The sequence below is a fragment of the Manacus candei genome, unplaced genomic scaffold, assembly GCF_025592945.1.
Source record: "Manacus candei isolate 608988 ecotype Guabito, Panama unplaced genomic scaffold, ASM2559294v1 h1tg000013l, whole genome shotgun sequence".
NCBI classification, from domain to species: domain Eukaryota; kingdom Metazoa; phylum Chordata; class Aves; order Passeriformes; family Pipridae; genus Manacus; species Manacus candei.
The window spans coordinates 2290117-2314610 of record NW_026138061.1 but is presented as its reverse complement, the minus strand read 5'-3'; the positions used below and the strand labels follow the sequence as shown (position 1 = coordinate 2314610).

At 39.0% G+C, this 24494-nt stretch overlaps 1 protein-coding gene across 1 annotated transcript in view; it reads right to left on the bottom strand.

Annotated features, from left to right (window-relative positions):
* Nucleotides 1-24494, bottom strand: part of COL14A1 (collagen type XIV alpha 1 chain) — a 116374-nt gene that overhangs the window by 73407 nt on the left and 18473 nt on the right. Inside the window, exons 6-11 of the mRNA XM_051778456.1 lie at nt 7567-7722; nt 6753-6872; nt 5242-5406; nt 4685-4846; nt 3137-3285; nt 2294-2423 (exon numbers count right to left, since the gene is read on the bottom strand). Of these exons, the coding sequence (XP_051634416.1) occupies nt 2294-2423; nt 3137-3285; nt 4685-4846; nt 5242-5406; nt 6753-6872; nt 7567-7722 (882 nt within the window). The remainder of the gene's footprint in view (nt 1-2293; nt 2424-3136; nt 3286-4684; nt 4847-5241; nt 5407-6752; nt 6873-7566; nt 7723-24494) is intronic.

The following is a 24494-nucleotide window of genomic DNA, read 5'->3' as shown; positions in this document are numbered from 1 at the left end:
GGGCTCTGTCAGAACTTGACTGGGTGACTTCAAAGGAATTCCAGGTGCAGTACAAAACAATCCTGTTGGCTCAGTATGTGACTGCTCCCTCTGCCTCAATAAATTAAACAGGTCCTAACATTGTGTTGTGGGGTGTAGTATGGTTGGAGATGACATTTTGGGAGACTGAGACCAATTGAGAAGTCTCAAATAATTTTATATTATTATGTTTTATTTTCAGATCACGAAGATCTGCACTGACACAGAATCAAATAACCATTTAGTATGAAAGTCACCTCTGGAGATCATCTGGTCTAACTAACTTTCCTGTTCAGTCAGACTCAGCTAAAGCAGGTTGCTCAGAACCTTTTCTAGCTGGGTTTTAAATATCTCCAGAGATGCAGACTCCACAGCCTCTCTGGACAACCTATTCCACTGTTTGACCACCATCACAATAAAACTGTATATTCTCCTGTTCAAATTTAATTTCATGAGTTTTTAATTTGTGCTTACTGGCTCTTGTCCTATTAGTGGGCATCACTGAGAAGCATCTGGTTCACTCTTCTTCATTCCCTTGCATCAGGGATTTTGACATAATTGGTGAGATCACCTGGGCTTTCTCTTCCCAAACTGAACAGTCCAGCTGTTTCAGACTCTTCTCCTACAAAAGATGTGCCTATCCCTTAATCATTGTGGACTTTCACTGGAGTCACTACAGTAAGTCCACATGTTTCTTGCACTGGGGAACACAGCACGAGACCCAGCATCCAGCTATGGTCTCCTCAGTGCTGAGCAGAGGGCAAGAATCACCTCCCCCAACCTGTGACAATCATTTTCTAATGAAAATGATTCATTTTCAATCATGATCCAGAAGGCTCTGGCCTTCTTTGTGACAAGGGTGCTTTGCTGATTCACAGTCAACTTGTTGTTTACCATGACCCCAGGTCCTTCTCTGAAGAGCTGCCTTCCAGCTGGTCATCCCTCCGCGTGTACTGACACATGGGGTTGTTGCTTCCCAGGGCAGGACTTTGCACTTCCCTTTGTTGAACTACATAAGGCTAAATTTGTTTTCCTCTTCACATTGCTTCCCAGATTCATCTCCAAGTTGGCCCTGGCTTTCCTACACTTATCCCTGCAAGATCAGACAGCAACTCTGTACTTCTGTGTCATCTGCCTATTCTTCCATCTCTTATAAACTTCCTTTTATGTCTGAGCTCTGTTAAGAGTTTCTTGATTATCCATGCTGGTCTCCAGTCACTTTTGGTTGATTAGCTACTTGTTAGTAGGGACCTTTCTTGACCTTGTAGGATGCGATCTTTGGGTATCAAGCCGCTCGTCTGGATCCCTCTTCTCTCCAGGGCCATATCCCTTCAGCTTCTTCCCAGCACATCTCTGAAGACACTAAAGACTGCTATCCTGAAATCCAGAATTGTGGTCCTCCTTCTTAAACTCCTCCCTCCTCTTAGAATCCTGAATTCTACCATCTCATGATCATTACAGTCAAGGCTACCTGTGACTTTAACATCCTCCTCCCCACATCAATTCTTCCTTGTTTCTAAGTACCAGCTACAGCAGAGCACCTTCCCTTGCTGGCATCTTGACCAATTGTGTCAGGAAGTTGTTGTCAATGCACTCTAGAAGTCTTGTAGATTGCTTTAGCCCTGTGCTGATCTTCCAGCAGGTATCAGCTATTAATACATCCCATATGGACATAAGTCCACATATGGACTTCCAGTCTCCTAGTCTGAACACATAAGTTCCTCTTTACTTCCCTTCCTAGTATCTGTAATATTTTCTAAAAAAAGTAACTGCATTTCGTATACAAATACCCAAAACTGTAAATGTATTGTCTTACAATATCCCAAATCACCATTTTACAGACAGAAAATAATTGAATCATTGATGAAGAAACGTACAGAAATCTTTGAAAATCTTTGGAAATCACATGCAGGTATTTCTGGTCCCACCTAATCCTCCCCTCATAAGATCATCTTCAGCCACAAACCTACTTCATAAAGTTTGGCTCCACACCCAACACATAGGAATGTTCCAATTTAGGGTTCAATACAATTGACTTCCAAGTTCATCCCAGAGATAAAAACTTTCTCAGTGTTTAAATATTCACAGAGAATTTGGACTTAGGAACTTAGCCCAGAATTAATTCAAACTAAAATTAATTTAAAGCAAATGCACTAAAATAAGCTAAATTGAAAAAGACTCCCTTCTGTATTTCTTTTTCAAAAAGACTAACACTTACACAGTTTGATAAAATGCAGACAGTCAAATCTGCAACAAAGATGCTAAAGATACTTACGTGTAGTTTCTGTTCCACGGAGGCCCTCACTAGCAGCATTTGAGTATATGGCAAATACAGCTATCTGGTATTCAGTTAAAGACATCAGGTTTTTCAGAACTGCTGTTGATACGCTTCCATCTACCACAACCTGTTTAAAAGAAAATTTCACTAAATATGCATTAAGCAAACTAACCATATTATCCTCAAATCAATCAATTCCTCTTCCAGGCAATTTTTACATTGGCATTTCTAGTAAAAAGGAAAAAAGGAGACAAAATATAATCTTAGTTCAATCCCTTTGCCCTTTGCCGTTGCACTCAATTTTATAAGCTGTCAGATAAAGCGAGAAACTTGTTCCACTGCATTTTTCCCTGTCTCCAGAATGCTCAAGTCCTACTCAGATAATCACCTCTCTCCAAATTTTGCATGACAAATTGTAAATGTCCCAAAATGTACACACATATCATCTTCTTTTATGAATAATTATTTTCTTAGAACTGAAAATCTGCCTTGCCATCAACTCCTACCTCTTCTGTTCTTGTAAACAGATGGGTGCAGGAGGAAACTACAGAACTGGTTTAAGTAACTGTACGTGTAAGAAAAATGTGGAGATTTTACCCCATCCCCTGAAAGTGCTTATTTTTACACTTTACTCCTTTACTTTACATTGTAGACAGAAAAGCAGCCTAGCTACTACCTAACCTTCGTCACCATCCAGTGTGATCAGTCTCCTTTCTGTAGTGGGCTTCAGAGCCCACACAAGGAATTTCAGGGTAGATTTAAAATAAGACCATGGATCTCCTGTCTGGTTACTTGCTGCTGTTGCATTAAAAATTTCTGGGAAGCTTTTCCTCCTGTTACCTCTTCCGGTGGTCCTCCTCGAGTGGGATAGTACACAACCCTGTATTTTTCCACTTTGCCTGGTGCATGGGTCCAGCTAACCCGGAATCCTCTAGCTGTTACCTCTGATGTGACCAAATCCGAAGGAGCCCCAAGTGAAGCAATTGTTCCTAGGTTAGAGACAACAAAATTTTTTTATTCCCTTCTGCATAATGATTATTTGGTTTGTTGTATTTGCTGAAGCTCTAAAGATCATTCCTCATCAGTAGTGTGGCTACTACACACTCACTTAGGTTATTTTCAAGGAAACAAATAAGTCATAATGAGTACTGCACATGGAGTTTCCCTGGGACTAAGCTTCCCCGGTCTTTCATAAACCTTTAAATGAAAAAGACAAAACACAAAACTAAGCCTTCCTGTCCTTCCCCACATCACTTTATCAAAACCCTTCCTTCTGGTTTGTTTTTTTTGTTCTAGGTTGCTTTCTTCCCAGTTATGAAGAACATAGAAGTACGTATGTGATCTTGTGATCTCCTGTGCTCCTCTGAGGATGGAATCTGATATGCTGTCTGTCAGCCAACTGAAGAGATGCAGTGAACAGTCATCTTCTCTGGCAATAATTCCTTTCCACAAAGATGTCTCATCTCTCTATGGTTTTTTCATCCTCTCCCTCTCAATTTCTCAACTGACTATTCCCTCTACAAGACACAGCTAGTGTTCTGTATTTCTTCCAGTTTTCAGGTGAATAAAAGAGCAAAAAGATGGAATGAAGCCTTACTAACACACACTTCTTCATAGCACAGGTAGAAATACCTGTGAAAGACAGACTTCCTTACTGATATATATTTCCAGCTTACTGAAAAATCACTCAGCATTTCTCTGATATTAAGGAATCAGAAACCAAGAATACAAACAAAATCCACTGGAGCCTTTCAGAAAGAATTTCCTCACGGAGAACTGTTTCTCTGGTAAATTGCAACATTTTTGCATGGCCATTTCTTTTGTTCAGAAAAGCAAAAAAAACTGTAGTCAGTGGAAACTTTTTCATGTAAGAACAATTTTCTTCACCACCATCTTTTCTTGTGTGCTGAAATATATTTTGTGTGTGTTAAAAAAGAGAAAAAAGCTGTCATCAGAAAAGGACAAAGCAATCTAAATAGTTGAAACTTCTGAAAACTTATGAGATAATAAAAACAGTAAGTTAGGAGATGGAAAGTACAGCACAAATGTAACAATTCCATGTGCAGCTGTTAAACTAATTTATCCCCAGATCTGTGTATAATAAAAAGAATTTCCTTACCCACCATTTTGAAATAATTACAGCAGACTGAATTTTTGTATTTTTTGGTACTACCAAATACCATAATATTTACCACTATCAGAGAGCAAAAAGATCACAGATATCAAAGCAAGAATAAAACATACCTAGGAAGATAACTTCCCTGACAGTGTACCTTCTTGCAAGCAACAGAATATACAGCACGACTTAAGAGCCAGAAGCCAGCCTAGAACTTAGACTTGTAGCCCTAAGTTCATCGTAAGTTACGTTACGTTTTGTTTCTTATTCACCTTTGATTTCCTTTTCCTGTTCCTCTACTCGTGAGCACACTGTTCTGGTAAGACCTTCAACAATGGTATGCATGAAGTTAAAGTCAGCCACATTGTAGACGTGTGTGCTGTCAGGTTCAGAAGCAATCTCTTTGAGTTCATTTATATCTGCATTCTTTACACCTTTTATCGGAAAGAAAAATGAAAATATTCGCAATGAAAAAGAAAAAATCCTGTATACCCAGGGATTGTTAATAAAAACTTATTAATATCCAGTTCTATTCATTTTAATGACCAACTGCAGATTGTTCTGTTGTTAAGATGTTAATTCAAGACTTCCATTTCTGCCAGCACAAGTGGCATCTTTTCAGCTGTCTCCTGATAATGTAGCATCCATATATACTGCTAAATTCCAATTATAGCAGCAATGAATTGGAGAACATATTAAAATATATAAATTAACAATGATACTTACTTGATACAGACAGAAAAGAACAGTTCTTTAAATTAGAGAGCAACAGATACAAATACACCAGGGTATAATGGGACACAATATATGGATATGGCAGAATACACACCAATAGCAAACAGCTCAATGCCAGCGTCTCGGAGGTTTTTAGCAGGAGGGATAACATCATCTTGGGACTTCCCATCAGTGATCAGTATCCCAATTTTAGATACTCCAGGTCTTGCACCTGCTTCTGGCTTAAAGCTGTTTTCCAAAATGTAAGTTAAGGCAAGACCTAAAACAGAAAATATTTTTAAAGACTTTAAGAGGTGAAAATGTCCATTAATTTTGCTAATATCACAGTGTTCGTTTTTCCACTCAATTTAAAAATTGAGAAACCTTTTGATGAAGAATAAGTACAAAAGAAGAATTTATTTACTGAAAGATTAAATTCCAACAAGGAGCCTAAACTACAAAGAAGATGACATTTATTTTTAATAGCCAGTTGATCAATCAATGTACTTCAAACTGGCTATGGAAACCTAAATTGATCTTTCTGCAAATGCATCATCTTTTTTTTCTTACTCTACCAAGCTAGAACAGGAAGTTCCCTCTCCTTCTACCTACATTGCTTATATGAAAGCACATGTTCTGAATAGCTTAGTAAACCCCCATGATACAGACAATCTTAACTTTTGTTTGTTTGTTTGTTCCTTCTGATTTAAAAGCTGAAGAAGAGCTTTATTTAAGCTTAGGGAGAATCTGATTTTAATAACTGCTAATTATTTAAAGGGAAAGAAGAACAACTCTAGGACATGTCACAATGAGCTCCTATCTCAAAACTCTCTTAAGTCTCCCACAGCAAAGGTTCCTAACTCACTTTCTTCTAACATCCACATAAAATAATCATGATAATTTACTACTTCCCACCATACAGTAATTTCATTCCTAGAATCACAGTAGAGTCCTTCTGCCCTTTGTCCCTGTGCAATCATTCCTTCTACCAAAATAAAGGCTGTTGCATATTCTTTCTCCCCTTCCCTACCCACTCGAAGGAAAAAAAAAAAAAGGAAGACAGTACTTTACTTAAAGCCATGTCTGGGTCTTTGGATATATCATTCTCCTGGCAAGACAGCCAACATCAATAACTGCTGCTTTGATGACACTGGAATTGTATTCAGAGACTGTCAGACATCCCCCCTTTATCCATCACTAAGTGTCTCTGGGGCTTAAGTGCTCTAACTACCCAAAGGTCAATGGAAATCTAAAAGCCCCAGGTGCTTATTTGAAAAGTTAGGACGGCCAGTTGTCAGATATTAAAACAACATTCTTTCCTTCTACAGAATAAAGCTCTGTGCATGAACATTATGAATGGATTTTACATTTTCTTCCTAGCAGGTAAAAGATTTTACTTCTAGCACAGAGAGTTCATGTACACTTTGTTTTATGAGACCCTACCCTGATATCCAGTAAAGCCAATGGACAAGCACTTAGAAAAGACTTAAGGGACACTGGATAAAGCCATTAGCAAGCTGCAAAACCCCTATCCTTTTTGCCCTTCATAATAAGCACTAACACTTCTTAGTCTGTGCAGCAGAACATGATTTTATTACAAGGAAAAAGCTAAAACATACACTGTACCTGTTAATGTATTCCCTCCCTTATATGGTAGATTCCGGACTGCATCCAAAACAGCATCCTTTGTGCCATAGGCATTCAAATGCCATTCGATTCGGGGATCACCACTGTACTGTGCAAGACCTAAAGAACCAGAAATTAGGGTAATTCACTGGACAACAGAGTGGGTTTTCTTGATGTATCTACACTTTATATACTTGATTACCAATACCTTACTACAGCAAGCTTACTGTAAGTAGCTCTGCTACTATACTAGAAAAACTGCATTGGTTGACAACAAAAAAACAGTATGAAGTTGTTCTGGGGGACAACTCCTCAGTTAACTTTCAAAGTCTTTTGCTCAAGTGCTAAGTAAAGGAGAAGCAAACAAGTACACATCTTCTTCGGTTTATTAACAGTTCAAGACTTTTTTTTTTTAAAGGAAAAAGTGTATTTTACTTAATACACTTTTGAACAGTAGTGGATTACAAATATAACATTTGAGCCAGTTTAAACCAAAAGAAAAGCCATCCACTGGCACATTCTTCCTCTGAAAATTAAACTGCAAGGATTTGAGCTAATGCTGACTGAAGTCAGTAAGACTGTTTCCACTGTTTTTATTTTTCCACTGACATTGCATTAGCATTTACCTAAGTTGAGGATCCCAGTAAACTGTGAGGAATACAAACATTGCAGCAGCACTATCTTATGATAGAAGCACTAGTTCCAGACGAGGATGAATCTTGCACAAAAGAAGTAGCATTAAGCTGTTAACTCTCCTGAACTGGTAACATTTTTACACTGTTAAGAAATATTGGGGAAAACGATGGCACCTTACCTACTCTTGTTTTCTCAGATCCCACATTGAAAGCGGAAACCAGGTTTTCCAGGAACAGTCGAACGAGCCTGAAATTGAATCTGCCAATACTCCAAGAACCATCTACTAGTATCACAATATCTGCAATTGCTGGAGTTTTACAGGTAAACAGGCTTCCTGTAAATCATTAAAATTAAAACAATATTATTAATTCAACAATAAAGTTGTAACTCAATAAATATATGCCTTCTTCCTCCCACTAAGCTTAATAATTAAAGCTTTCTTCCATGGTCCAAGTGAGAAATAAGCAAAATTACTAAATGTGTCTGTTCTATATTCAGTAATAGAACAGTCTGGCCATTATCTACTCCATTTCTTTCATCAGGGTGTTCAAAATTACTGTTGGGAGACCCACGAAAATAAATCCTTTTCCTAAAAATACAATACTTGAGAAAGAAAAAAAATTAACTGCCATATAACACAACCAAACCAGCAGTTCATTTTCATTCCCAATGTACATATACAGTTTCAGTCCCAGTACACAGTTCATGACACTTAACCTTAGGCATAGACAATGCAGAGAGAGCTACCTAGAGATGCAGACATCCAAAACAGTTATCAAGGCCCCTTTTACAGTCAACATAGAAAACCAGGTGTTTCTATACATCTCAACAGCTCTGTAGAAAACCATAAGCTGGCACTGTAGACTTGTGAAGTTAGAAGTGAATTTCACCCCTGGGAGTTTAGAGCAAAACTGGAAGTCAGTTGAATCTGCTGTATTAAACCTAAGTAGGAGGCACTCAATACAGCAGAGGTAAAATGCAAAGACCTCAGATTCAAATTCACAGTCTCTAGAAGAATGAGCACCACATGAAGCTTTAATCTTACAGATATACGTAAAACACAAAAATACAAGAGCATTAAAAAAATGATGAGAATTAGCAGAGATGCATGTTAATGGTCTCAATAAGGTTTAAAAAGCTAATGGGTAAATCAGAGGAAATGGAAGTAGAGATTAGACACAAATTGCACAATAAATCAACTGAGAAGCCTAAACAGAAGTGCCAGTTTGAGAAAATGACAGGAAGGGAAGTAAGAGAACAGAAAAGGTTTCTACAACCTCAGACACGACTGCCACATGCAACAGAAGTGTTTATGCGACTGTGAAAGTAAAGTTGCTGAAACAGTGGACACATATTGCAGGAAAGGAAAGCAAAGGAATGATGTTACACAGGTGTAACAAGCAAGAGCGTATATTTGAAGTACAAATAGAGTGAACTCCCCAGCAGACTGACTCTAGAATAAGGATGGAAGTAGGAAAGCCAAAGTAAAGCAGGTGAGTAGAAAAGACATGATGCATCATGAACCATTTAGGGATGAAAATCATGGTCCTGAATACAGTAAAAAACAAATATAGATTACTGAAATAAGCTGCAGTCCAATTTTTTTCATCATTTGTGTAAGGATCCACTTCATAAATTAGTTCACAAAGAACACCAACACCTAACATGGTACTAACAGGAATCACCAAGTACACTGCTAGAAATTAACTGATCTTGAGCAGAGATGTTCAGCAAATAAAAGAAGTAATTCAGTAAGAAATAATAAAAAAGGTGCTCGCATTAGTTCACAAGAAGCTCTCCTGTTACAGAGGGAATAAACCACATGGCTAGCAACTGAAAATTCTGACACCATATTATCAATGACAATCTTTTCATTAAATACAAAACGATAGCCTCACAAGCAACAACAATCTGATGTGCAGAAGGTCTTCAATTGGTAATAATTAAGTTAGATCCGTACTATAGTGAAAATCCACTGAGCATTAAATCCAGTCCATAAAGTTACAGTTAATGTCTTAAACATGTACTACAAATGTTTTTAGAAGAACAGGGAACATTTCCTACGTGCAGCTAGCAGTGCAGAATGAGTTCTAAACACATGACAAAAATTCCACTTACAAAGATGCCAAAACAAATATTTTATTTTAGTTTTTACAGTACAAGACAACGCTATTTGAATTGGCAACACATTTTAATGTATCAACACTGGGGAACATTTAGTAATCATCAGAAAAATGATCTTAAATTGGAAGATAAATCCAATGGAGGTCCAAATCTTTATGTCACTGAAGTCAACAGGAAAAATTCCCTTGATTTCAGTGGGACTTGAATCTGTTTTGTGATTTAATAGGAACCTACTGGTCATGGCAAAATTAATGTTTTAAATATCTTTGCCAAATAAACTTCCTGTTAATCAGTCTGCATTACTTGCAGTATTTGTCTTCCATTAACAAGCAGTTCAATTGTGCCATTCTCCCACTGGCCATGATCAGCATCGCCAGCTTCAAAAGAACTCCTGGCAAACTAAAATGCTGTTCAACACCAGGAAGAATGAAAGCACTGGACCCCTGATTCACATCCAAGCAGCTGTACTACAGCACAGATGTACCTTTTTAGTATTATCACAGCAGTTTAATCATATAGTCCAATGAGAATAACAGGATTTGTGTGGCTGTATTTTCCTTCTCTACTTCTAAAATCTTATGCTGAGTATGAAACCCAGTTATTACTCTGGGTCTTAACCATTTCATATCAACAAGTTTTGCCTATAAGGCTTCTTTAATCCTGCAGTGATGGCTTTGTGAATAAAAGCTTTTATTGTTTTTTTAAATCCATTCAGCTAGGCAAAATCCAAAGAATAAAGAAAACAATAACGACATTCCTTTCAATATTTTATTTCCACATCATCAGATCAGAGCAAATAGTATAATGCAATTATTTTTTTGTTAAAGAAACATGTGGTTTGATCCAAGATTGTACTGCAAGGTCACAGTGTGAAAATTTGATTCGTTCTTCGTAGGTGGGAGATACTTGTTGAATCTTTTCTGCATAAAACATTTAGGTTTTGTTACTTCTGTACACCCACTATTTGCTTATGTTTTCTCCTTGTTGTACTTAAAAGAATTGTAGAAAGTTCCCTAAAACGGAATAAACAACAGTGAGATATTAAACAGAATAACACACTGATAGAAATCTTTACAACCTGATAGGAATTCAAACACCATGACATCCTAGTTTAGAAAGTTAGTCTAAAAGCCACAGTGGGTAGCAAATAATTTCTGCACCCCACTGGGATTAGCCAGTTTCCATTACCAGTTCTTGCAAATGTCTTTTTCAATGATCTCTCCACATAACCATACATGGTCATGAATTCCTGGAGAGTTTGAGCATAATTTTGAACATTTCAACTATCTACACATAACTTTAATAGGCAATTTTCCCAAGAATCTTTCTTAAAGGAGGATGACAGGAGAGTATTCCATATAAACACTGACTGTTGAAAGCTTTATAAGGTCCACTACAAGTTTCAATAGTGCACTCAGGTTATGCTTATTTCCCTTTTACTCAGTCACCAAGAAATGAGCAGTGAGAAAGAAGGTCCCACTTGCCTCTGAATTACACAATACTCACCACTTCCAAGAGCAGGACAGCAGGGAAGAGATCAGGTATTACCCAATTTTGCATAGTGTTTCCAAATGTTATTTAGAAAGCATTATTATACTTCAAGTGCTGCATTCCACAACAAACAATAACAGAGCCTGTGATTTTTAGGTAAGCAAAAATAACAGAATTGCACATATCACAAAGTTAGAAGAACTTATATATTTTACAACAGCAGCTGTCTTCAGTGCATCCACCTACAACTGGTGGAGAATTTTTATGGGGAGAAAGTAAATTAATGGACTTTCTATAACAAATATACAGTCTTCCTAGCATTACTTGGCAGAAGGAACTTTCCACTCTGCCAGGAAGCTAACTGAGGAGGCAGGGACTTGGTCTGCTCATTTCTGCTTGTCACAGATGAAGGAACAGGCTCAAAATTTCACCTTCAAAGGCACCAGCATACAACTAAAGGCTACCAGCAATGTTTTATGGCAAGGTATTTGCACAAAATCTGCTTCAGTGTTGCCAAAAATCATATCATCAAGAATTTTTGTTCCTTTTTTTCAGGGAAACCTTTCGAAGAATAGCCAGCATTGAAGGAGCTTTGCATCTACCAAGTTAAGTTTCCTACTTTTGATTCCTCAAGCCCCAGATGCTAAAGGTGATGCTTTTGCTTGCACTTCCAATATGCAAGTGCTACAGCACTATCAAGACCATGTCAAAATTTGGCTGAGAGTGAAGCCAATGATGGCAATACTGAAAAAAAAAGATCCAGCTAGAATTTCCTGGGATAGAGGGAGAGTTATTGGAGCCTGCAAAACATGACCCTTGAGACATCCTATTAAAGGGAATGGAGTGCAGTGAGGCCTGGGAGGGGCTCTGGCAGGGCAGGGGTTGCACAGAGCACAGCAGGGTCTGCAGGCTTCTGGAAACACCGACCACCTCTCCGTTGGTGCATTTTCTACCCATGGCTGTTCCCTCACACATGCATTCAGTGAGCAAGTGAGCAATGGCAAAAAACAAAAGTTGGACAAAAAAAAACCTGCAAGCCTTACTTAGACAGAAATACAAAACCATGATTTTTAAACTAGAGTAGTGGCTCTTTGACCCTTGGAGTTAATACAACTACTCTTTCAAAGTTCCTTGAAAGTCAAAAGGAGAAGCAGCAAATATAGGCACTGCTACATGGGAGGACTCAGTGCCTTAGACAAACCAGTGCAATTTGCATTCAGTCATGATATGTTTTGCAGAAATACATTTGATATTTTGCCTCCCCTTGGTATGAAACCCTGTTCTCATTTTCAAGAGCCAAAACACACACTTCTGCTAGAAGAAGTTAAGACTATAATTCTTTCTGAGTCTGCAATATGTCGTTTCCTTTCTTACTCCCTGTCACAGTGGAAAAGTCAAATAATATATATATGTAGAAGAAAGTTCAAGTAGGGGTCAGTAATAATACAGTATGAATAGAAGACTCATTCATGGCATAACAAAGCACAAAATGCAAGAAGCTTGTTGACAGAAGCAAGTGAAAAATACCTTGTGAATAAAGCATGAATAACAGAGAACAGCCAGTCCTCCACAGGGATTGACAGCACCACAGCTGAGCAGAAGCACCACTGAGGACAAGGGCAATGTAAATCTACATCAGCAAAATGTCACTTCTTTTTTAAAAAAAGGGTTAAAAAAATACAGGGACATGAGGCAGTGTTCAGCTCCAAAATTGAGTAACTCACTAGTCCACGCTCCTGACATTGATATTACTGCACTGTGTTGGTGATATCATCATTGCACTTGGACCTCAGTTTAACACATCCCATATGTCAGGTCACGGACCAGACAATTCCATACAGCGTAACTGTTGTTCTGTGAACTAGATCCAACCATAGCTTGAATTTGAAGGACTCGAATGCTGGAACATCATTAGGCTGAAAGAGCAGCCCAACAAGGTTAGAAGTTTGTCCATGTTCTCTAGGAAAAAAAAAATAAATTAAGCAGCCAGCCTTTTCCCATGGAACTTACTCTGTTCCAGGAAACCAACAGAGGCCAACTGGTATGCCTACAAATTTGTTATTTGGGGGAGTTGGAATATTAAGACTTACTGAATCTGTTGCGTCCAGTCATATCACATTTGACTGTGAAAGCTGTAGAGTTCAGTAATTTTGCTTCTTTCAAAAAGTACACAGTAGTAAGTAAATACTATTTAAAGCATACCTTCTGAATTTAAAGCCACAAAACCAATTAAAGCAGTAGCTGATAACACATTAATTACCTACATACACTGGTGATGATTCTCAAGTGTGAGAGAAGGAAGCAGCCATTTTCTATGCACATTTACATACACACTCAATGACAGTTGTACTTCAGAAGTAATCAGAGTTTAGAAGAACTTTTAGAACTTTCTTCCTAAATCTGAACTTTTTAATTTACTTGAGAGACAAAATAAATATAAAAGGTAACTATGAAAGAATGCTGATCTTTTCTTGCAGACCATTGTTGATTGATAGCACTGAAGCACCTGATGTCTGCTGCAGCTTACCAAATAGCAACACTAAACACTCTTGGTCTGTGCACATGGATAGGAAAATACATTTTAAAATCCCTCTGCACTTATACTGAGAGTTTAAAACAGTTGTTTTAATTTCTCTTCCAAAGGGCAGCGTGTCAACACAGAACAAAGCACGCTGCTGGTCTTTCCTGAAACTGAAGTTCAACATGGCAAGATGCCGTGTCCATTTATCCACGACTTACACTGAAGATGATCTGTGACCCTCCTGGAAAGTAAACGAAACCTATTAAACTCTTCTGCAGATTACAGTGATCATTCTCTACTCTTTCCTCTCACTTCTGCAGCTGAGTGCATGAATGTTTTAAATGAAACAGCTGTCTTAAAGTCTACATTACTTTTCAAGATGGAAAACTATAATTTTTTTTAATATGGCCATACTTATTCACCATCATTCATGTAACAAATATGCCAGGATTTAAAAGGCTTATTTCTCCCTTTGCTTTAGTGAAGCATGAAATCCCTGATACAGTTTTCTCTGGCTATCTAGAAGACAGTTAATCAGGGCACTTCAGACAAAACTGGTACTCAGATATCCTCAACACTAATTAAAGTGTAGATATAAATCCCTCTAACCATGATAAAGAGCTGCTCTGTGCCTGAGCTTTTAACATAACAGGTAAAGTAATGGAAAAGAGCCTGCTGAGAGAACAAGCTGTATACCTACATGAGTCAGTAAAAAAGAACTAATTAAAAACTAGTTGAAGCAAACTGCTACAGCACTATTAAATTACAGCTCATTATTACAGCTCTAGGTACATAGGACGTTCTGGTCAGTGTGTCTAGCAACAAAAAGGATGGTGCAATAGTTACAGTGCAGAAGACTTCCAAATTCAAGGCCCTATATTACCTTCAAGCAGTTCTTGAAATAATATTTTCATAATGTAACCAGTGTAAATGTGTGGTGATCTTTAGAAGCATCACTAATTTGGGATGTCACATGTCAATCCACAAAATCCCAGGATGCCATTCATGCCATCTTGAATGTAGCAATTCTTCCATTCTCTAATTAGCAGAGATGTCTGAGTGACCACTTAACTCTAAGAAATCTTTAGCTCCCAGAATCACAGGTGGGAAGGGACCTCTTCAGTCCAGTGAAACTGCCCTGATCAAAGCAGAGACCACAATGGTAAATTGCTTCAGGCCACGTTCAGTCTCCAAGGATAAACCTGAGTAACCTGCTCCAGTGTTTTACCATCCTCACAGTAAAAGAAGTGCTTTCTTTGATTAAATAGAATTTACGGTTATTTTAGTTTGTGTCCACTGCCTCTTGTCCTTTGACTGGACTTCATCAAGAAGAATTTCCACCTTCTTTATTTATTCCAGTGTGTATTTTTACACATTGGAAAGGTATCTTTCACCTGCTGTCCTACAAGCTGAATACTCCAGCTATCTCAGGCTCTCTCCTCTTATGAAAGATGCTCCAAGCTCTTAATCATCATCATGACCCTTCAATGGTCTCATCCCAGTAAGTCCATGTCTTTCTTCTACTGGGGAGCCAGCCCAGCACTGGACACAGAACTCCACATGTGGCTTCACCAGGGCTGAGCCGAGGGGAAAAATCATCTCCCTCAATCTGCTGACAACTTTCTTCCTAACATAGCCCAGGAGGCTGTTTGTCTTTTTTACTACAAGGGCCCATTGGTGGTTCATGGTCAACTGGATGTCCACCAAGACTCTCAGAGCCTTTTCTGCAAAGTTGCACTCCAGCCAGTCGGTCACCAGCATGTCCTGGTGCCTGGGGTTACTCCTCCCCAGGGGCAGGACTCTGTACTTCCCTTTGCTAATCTGCCACAGTTTGACACTACCTCCCTGCCTATATATTGAGCTATATTTGAAAGCTGAGTTTGAAAGATTTTGAAGGTATGCAGAGAAGAGATGATATATGAGTGGTATTTCACAAGCCACAGGAGATACATCCCTGTGCTCACAATTTACTGTTTTCCCTTCCTTTATCATACTAGAAAGATCAGTGCAAAAGACCAGAAAATTTACCCCACATTTTTAGCCACATAAACAAATCAAACACAAGCAAAGACCCTGTTGAGACTAGCATTTACTTCTGAAACAACTGTCTGCATCACTACATAGCCCTAATTCTTCTAACTTTCCTGCATACAAGGAAACTAAATATGCTCAGGTATCAAGCTGGTGCTGGGCTCCACAGAGGCTCCTTTGGGCATTCCAGGAGAGCAGAGCACATGAATACAAGGCTGTGCTTACTGGGGAATAACGAGCCAAAGACACACACTCCAAACCCAGCAGTCAGATAAGGAAACAGGACTCCATGCAGACAGACTCATACAATCAGTACAGCTAACTACCCAGGTGAGAACACTTTTGAGGTAAAAAACTTGGTCCCCTTAGCCAGCTAAGTTCTGTTACAGGCTACTACCTAGCACCTTTTAACCAAGGGACATAACTCAGCTGTAACACCAAGGCTTACCCAGCACACAGGGCACCAGGCAAAAGGTGCTGACTATGAGACAGCCCAAAGTCAGTGGTCACAGCACCAAGCCTGAGAGAGTTCAAGAAGTGCCTGGATGATACTCTCAAGCACATGGTATGACTCTGGGGATGGTCCTGTGCAGGGCCAGGAGTTGGACTCCATGATCCTCGCGGAACCTTTCCAACTCGGCATATTCTGTGATTCTGTTTATTAAAATATCTGTCTGCTACCACCTTCTCAAAGCTTTTTCTTGTTCTTCCTTCAAGGTTGCCATACAAGTTTTAAAAAGTGGTAGGAGGTTCAATTTGTTACTATGTAGCTTCAGTTTCAAACATGAGGTACTGTCTTACATCAAAGAGGAGCATCACTCATGATTTACTGAGATGTTTGCCTAGAATATACATAGTCCTGAGCAAGCCTACAGACTTCCAATTATGAGAATTCATGCTGCCAGATGATGAAGAACTGTTAAGGAATGTCTCAGCAGGGTAATAATGAAAGTGTTTCAATAATGAAACATGTCAACAAGGACCCTGAATCTGGCTTAAGGGAACATTTCTTGCTGCCAGCAGAATCCAGCCATGCCAGCACACTGTGGATTGGATAGATGCTCAAGAGCTAATGACTTGAAGAAATGAAAAGCAGTCTGAAGATAATGAAAGACCATTCATTCACCTGAGCTTCTATTAATCTATCATTCGAGGATGTGAATAGCAGTCTCCCACTTCAACTAAGAATAGATAACACAAAAAAAGGTCAGTGCCTTAGGAAAAGCTACCAAAGAAAAAAAGAGCCCAGACAGGTTTTCATTTACTAATGGTTCAGATTTACCAAGCATTATATGGATTTACTATGCAGAGATATAAGGAGAAACATAACTCAAGGGTTATGAACCTGAGGATAAGCATCTTTTAACTCAGCAGTTGTGAACCTGAGTAGTTCTGGTATCAGAAGGTAGATCACTTTATGACAAAAATGAAATTTGCATTTAGGTCCCAGATAGGCTGTCTCTTTTTCTGCTCAGAGAGTAGAAAGAAAGCTGTAAAGTTGCTTTCTTTTTCTGAACTACAGATTCTTTAGATATCTATGTCAACACTGTGTCTACTCTTAAGTGAAGCAGATGCATTCAAGGAGAGTTCCTAAAAAGGGACAGGGGACAGGGAGGGACACTGTGTATAAGAGAAAGGCAATCTGTCCAATCTCCAGCTTCTGCCTAGCCTGGAACACTTGTGAGAGGCAATACACAACCACAGCCATTCATATGACGTTAACATACTGACAGATAGAAGAAAAGCAGTTCCTTCTCCAGAAAGGAAGAGCCAGGAGATAAGCAAGAATTCCTGGTTAACAATGGAAATTGGCCATCATTTCTAATGCCAAGCCTTCTATTTTTGGAAAAAAGCAAGGGTTTGCAATCTGGTATATATATAACAACCTCCAAATTAATACTCACTCTGAAACTAGGCTAAGGTAAATAAAATTTAACACAATTTTACACATATCCAGAATAGACAAGGCAGTTACAAAATATATACGAGACCCTTCTTATGTTGAAATCAGTTCCTTGCTCCAAATCTCTCTCTCTGTTCTTCTTGCTTCCCTGACATCACTTCAATCAGGGATTTCTTCTGTCAGGATCAAAGTGCACAACTCAAAGTGAACCCTTTCCCAATTCCAACTTTCATAGCAACTTTCAGGTCTTAATTTTCAAGCTTGTTTTCTCTCAAAAGTATATTATTATCTTATTCGGACTATTTCAACACACTTGCAAATAAACTAATGGCTATTTGGCCAGATGGCAGATGTAAATGCTGCAATCTCTAAATGTAGCTTGCTTGGTTTTCTCCAAAGCAACTAACAAATGACAGCAAGGGGAAAGCACATAAGAATTCTGTCCATGTCAGTGCTGATACTTCCCATCAGGTTTTTCAGCCGTGGGAGGCATGAAGGAGTCTTCCAAATCACCCTGGCCAGGTCCACAGAAGTATTGCCATTGCAGAATGAAATCCAAGTCACAAGTCAAAGGACAAAAAAGTTATTTCCTCCAGAGAAATTCTTATGATGAATTCATGGAATAAGCATTGATCATCCACAGCACAATGAGCTAAATTTTCTGGACAGTAAAGGGGAGTTTACCCAAGAGTTTCCTTGCAACAGAATCCTTCCATAAGTCCTCCAGTGACTAACAAGGAATTTCTAATACACAAAGCTCTGCATGGCAGCTCACAGGTTTATAAACTAGCCTGGAAAATTAACGGATGCCTCTCATCAAATTCTACCTTTTGAGAAGTACAGAAACCAGCATGGCTTGTATGCAGTATCCTAAATTCATATATCAAAAGAAGCAAGGGTACATTCTGACAAGTCTACTTCACCTCCTGTTTTTAACAGATATTTGCATCACCTGAAATTGAGAGAGAAGATGATGTCCAGGAGGAGTCACACAGAAGAATGGAAAGCCATCACAACACTTGGCACAAGTTAAAAAATAATCACTCTCAAAAAAACCCCATGCTCTAACACGGGTGGGGGCCTGCTGACAGGATTGCTGGGCAGGTTCTACGTGGAGTCCAGTGCAGAGATCTTCTAGCACACACCAGGATGGAGATCTGACTAGCAGTGAAACCACTGAAACCACGGTCTTCAGGCATTTCAGTAACAGTCCTATTGGCTAAGATCAGGTGGTTAGGTGCACCTTTCACTAGTGAAAGCTGAGATAGGAGACATCATGAATCCTCTGCTTGGGCTAAGATTGGGCAGAACAAAGCCAAGTGAGTCCAAAGCCAAAGCGTCTTAAACCAAAATTAGATCTAAAAAATTATTTCTGGGCTAAGTAGCTTCAGAGTGGTCAGAGGAGCATGGTGAGGGGAGCATAATTCTAAATGCTTGCCAAAGCCTTGTGGTGATCCAAAATGTTCTAAGAATGCTGCAGCATTGTCCAAGCATTCCCCAGTCTTCTCAAGGGAGGTGTGGGGATCTGAGGCCATCCGCTCTAAAGAAGCATGGAGGATAGATTCATTTCTATGTTCATATCGCTTTTAATTGATTAGTAAATGCTAGAACAACTAGATATACACCACACACTCAAGCTACTCATACTCAGGTCAAAGGACCACATGTCACTGCATGCTGCACAGTGCTGAAAGGCAGTTTTTGGTAAAGACTAGAAAAATATCTGTCAAGATGGTAAGCACAGAACTGAAAAGTAAACTGAAAAGAAAAAAAAAGTCCTGAACAGCCTCCACAGAGCATGTCCTCAGCTGTGAGGCAGTTAATGACAGCAAATGTGCATCCCATTTCATACGTGACAAGGTAATGCATCCACATGCCCCCTACAGACACTGCAAAGATGAAATATTCAAGCCTCAGTACCATGTATATACATCTTTTAGGGAAATGTAGACAGCAGCCTACCATTGAGACAAATGCAATCAATAATTCGAAACTTCACTATAATTTGTGATGCAGACTTTAATCTACAAATGTCCAAAAATGAAACTTATCATATAGAAAGACTCCACAATGTTTAAAGAACTTAAGAAATCCCCAAGTAGGAAATGTGTTTGTTCCTATTCTGCGACATCAAGAAGGTGATGCTATAGACTAACAGTGAGGGTTATGTCTACACTTTGTAATGGAGAATAAGGTAGAACACCTTGAGCTAGCTAGTTCTGAGCAGGCTAGCACATTCACCAGGGAGAGTGCTGTACTGAACAACAGAGCTGCACTGCTCTCTGTTTTGAATTAAACGTGGTTGCATCCAGCTCAAGCAATCCTTTGATACGATATAGCACTGCACTGGAACAGAAGAAAACAAAAGGCAAGCAGAAACTTTGTGTTTCCCTCTTGTGGGAGTCCAGCATACGCCCAAAACTAAATGGTAATTACACGATCTCATGAGGCTGTCTCATGAGGTATCTTCCAAAATCTGCAACTCATTTTTATAACTTGTACTCACATTTTGATAACTTGAACTTACTTCAACAACATGGTCTGTTGATGGTTCAGACTGTTGGGGATTACTGCTTAGGGGGTAATGAGACACGGGATACAGGAACAAGCATCTGGGAGTTGTACAAGATCCAGTATGAGATGTTTAGGGGAGGAACCAAAAGCATTGAAAGGGAGGGATCAAGGTGGTTTGGAGAAGAACATGCATGGGAAAATAGGAAGACAAAGGGATCAAGCCAGTGGCTGGTTAGTAGTACTTGCTTGGCCAAGCCCTGTGCTTGATCACCTCAGACCTAGTGGGATTACATGCTTAGTCTTGCTACTGGTTGGGGCTGGGGCAACCCTGCACACTTCTACTGGGCTAAAGGGTTCAGTGGCCCCCAATGCAAGACAAAAAATAAATGGTACTGAAAGTAGAAGAGCCAAGTACCTTCCAATAAACTTTGCTTTTATCCTCTGATTGCAGAATCAGATAAATCTGCAACGGTTGAGAAGACAAGGACTGTTTAGGAAGAACAGAATGACACTGGGGGAAAATGCCCACACAGCATAGTTACGATTTCTTTTTTCTGCAGCTCATAATCAAGAGCTAAAGTGTTCTCCAGAAAGCTCAAGAAAACACTGCTAATAAGTCAGATTATAGGTTGTATAAAGACACAGTTAATGAGTTCCATAGCCAGGGAGTTCAGCAAGTAAAAAAAAAAAATAGAAAAATGCCATGACTAAAACCAACATTTGCAGTTACACTAGCCGGGATGAAGTGAGTTAAACTATGAAACACTGCCAATGGAGCAGAAGTTCAGAAGGTATTCATTCCTGTAGCTTAGTCAAATACCTCATAGCACTCATTTCACACTGTCTAGTAACACTTACTGAAGCATCTGACATTAACTAAACAGTCAAGTTAATAAATTAGATAATTAGTGTCTTCTCCTGAATAGTATCTTAATATACCTCTCCCTGGATTTCTTCTACTCTGCTTAAGTAGTGCCATTCAACAGCTACAAAGTGAATGTCAAAGTTTATTTGCATCAAAGGCGATAGGAGTGTTAGAAGAAGAAAGCAAATCATTGGATTTTTTAAGCTTACTGCACCTCTCATTTCTATCACTATCCAAAGACTGATTCAACCTTCAGTGCAAGAGTTATTATAACAGAAACCTCAGAAACCACGTATACCACGGCATTTTGAGAAATTACATGCCTTTTGCATTACTTGATAGGTGCATAGCACTGGAAGAAAAATATGTTATTAAAAAAAAAAATCATTCAAAAACATATACGTTGAAAGATTGTAGAAATAATCTAAATAATAACATCACTAAAAATGTACAATACATTAGGAAGACACAAAAAAAAAAAAAAAAAAAACAACAAAAGCTATTCCACTGCAAGACAAAATAACTGCAGATATGTCTACATAGTTTTTGCAGGGAGCTGAGGACTCCACCTATGTTCGAGGCAGAGATTAGGAAGTTAAAAGTTATGATCACAAGAAAAACTACAAAAGATCCAGCACCGAAGGGACATTGTTTCTGCAAGATTCAGAGCACTGACAGATCACACTCACCTGAAAGAAGCTGCTGGTTACCTATTCCTACTTAGCAGGTAAGTATCACATGACTGATGGTTTCAGGTGTCACTCCATGACACTTTATGATACTAAATGCTGAAAGTGCTAAAAACTTGACATTTAGTACAATATAACCAAAGTCTCTTCTCTGTGCAGCACTGAGTAGTGAAGAAAACAAAGAGGAGAGTGGAACCAGCATGTGTCAGAGGGAACTCTGACTGAATGAAAAGCCATTCTTCATAATATTTATAACTTATGTGTGTGTATATATATCTGTATGCACAATAATAATAATGATAATGTACCACTAGTAGCGTTAAATTCACTAAAGGTCCCTAATAATATTCAATTCTTTCAAAGGAAACATTTGTTTATCTGTTGGAGTCCGAAAATTCAGACACCAGAAAAGAAACTGCTAGGTTTAAACAGAAAACCTTGAGTCATAGAAGCTGGAGAAAAACTCTTTTCAATGACCTTATCACTGTGGATTCTTCCTGCCTTCTCCAGCAGAACCGAAGAGACTCCTTGCATGATATTATCACATGCCCTGCCCAAGCCAGAGAGTCCACACCCTGATCTCATCAAACCTGTGCAGAAGACCTATTGTATCTTATCTCTCTCTCTGTGTTCCCTGAATCCTTGCATCCCATAGACCTGAATACCTGTTCCCCCCCTGCAAAATCCCCTAAGATAAAATGGGTTTTCCCCATGAGGTAATTCCTAAGACCAAGATTCTGCCCTATTACTTCATCTCTGTGAAACCCCCAACTGTAATAGAATGAATATGCAAACCCCCCGATGAATATGTAAACCCCCTGTTAAATATGTAAACCCTAAACCCTTTAAATATGAACTTGTAAGTCCAATAAAGGATTCTAGCTTCTTGCCTCTGCTGGGATTAAGTAGATATTGACTCGCTACATTTATCCTTACAGGTAATTTTTACCCCTCTGTCCAAAAAAAATTTATATTTAAATTAATATACAAATGCAGGAATATCGATCAAGACACATGAAGTCAACTATTCACTGTTTTTAACGTTAGTTCAGATTATATTACCTACACACAGATTATGTAACCTGGCATCTGCACCTTGCTATTATACTTTGTGGCTGCCAAGGTATGGCATCACACAACTCATTATATAGAGCCTCTGCTTTTCTATCTCTAAGGTCCACTATGATTTCCACACTGTTTTTCACTCACCCAGTGCCTAATTTTTTCCACTGCCAAGTTATCCTTTCTATTTTCATGGCTCCGCATATTAGCTAAAAAATCTCTTCCCTGAATTTCTACCTGCTTGTCTCAGTCTTCCACAATTAGAAACTCAGATCTAACTTTAATTGTCAATTGATTTCTCCCAGATCTTTCTCTAATATGCCTTTTGGGCACAGAACTGAGGGGCAATATCTGTTTTCTCAGATCTTCCAGTTGGCTCTGCACTGGCCCAGAAAGCTTGGGTAATGTTCTGCCAGTTTGGCTCCTGGCACATGGTAAAGGTGACTCCATCAGAGACACGCATCTAAGGGATTTAAAAAGCTACAGTTCTCCCAAAGTTCAGCCACAAAGCATTAGATTTTTATAGAAATCATTGAAAAAAACACACCTACCCCTAATGGACTTGCTCCAGAGATGAAACACAATTTTCAGCAGGGAAGACTGAATGAACCACCATGTTCTCTGCTGTGAAGACCCCTGACCTCCCTAACAAGTCATATTTAGTGTATGACTACATTATATGTGCTTTACGATGAGAAAGTAGCTGTAACATTGTGATATATAAATCACAATCTTTTATGGGAGCTTATTTCTCATTGTTTTAATAGTCTATAGCCTGTAAAAGGTTTATCCTGACAACACCTGATCCAGAAGAGAAATCTGGCCCATGCATGCTCTGTGCAGTACTAAATCTTCTTTATTGGATATTTGCATATGGGAATTTCCAAACAGGATAGGTTAAAGACAATGTAAAAGCTTTACTCAAGCAAAGCACTAATAGAGCATCTCTGGTATTGGGTGTTTGTGGCCAGGTTTGGCAGGAGGGAGGCTGCAGAGGTGGCCTTTTCTGAGAAGCAGTCACATGTCCATGGACAGCCAGTGGCACTTCTGGAAAAACATATTTAAGAAAGGACAGAAAATTTCAGGCAAAGAGAGGAGGAAGAGGGGAAAAGGAGTGAGAAACAAAAGATGTAACCCCAGGGTCAGACAAAGGAGTGCTCCATGGCAAAGCAGATATTCCCTGCAGCCTGTGGATGAAGTACATTGGAGAAGAAAGGTCTGAGACAAAAGGAATGGCAGACAGAAACCACTACGTCCCAATTATAACCCCAAAACACCCCTTTTGTACCACTTGCTTTCTCTCTGAAGGGACTTGAACTGAGTATAACTTGCAGTGATAACAAGGGAGGAGGAGAGGAGTCTGGGAGAAGGTCAAGTCGAGCCTGGGAAAATGGGGAGGAAAGCTGTTGTTTTAGTGTTTGTCTTTTTTTGTTTCCCACTACCCGCATTAGCAATTTTTTTAACTGGTAATAAACTAAGTAAATCTTTCCCCACTTGACTCTGTTTGCCTACCATGGTAATTGGTAAGCAGTCTCCCTGTCTTTATCTCAATCCACAAACTTTTTCATTCCTGTTCTTCCTCTCTTCTCTCCAATCCTGCTGGGGAGAGGAGCGAGCAAGCAGCTAAGTGCGATTTTTGGCTGCTAGCCTAGGATAAGCCACCATACCTCTCAAATAAAAAAAACCCAAAAATCAAATCAACAAGCAAGATGATAAAACTGGCCCTCAGTGTTTTATTGTTTTTATTGAAATAGGTAGCTACACCCAGTTCAGATACATAAATACCCTGCAGAAAAAGATATAGTCACATATTTGCCAAAGGATATAGTCAAAACACTGTGATTCTCCCCTCCCCAAAGGGATTTGATTAGAGAATCAGTCAAAGAAGCTCTCTGAGAAACTGTAA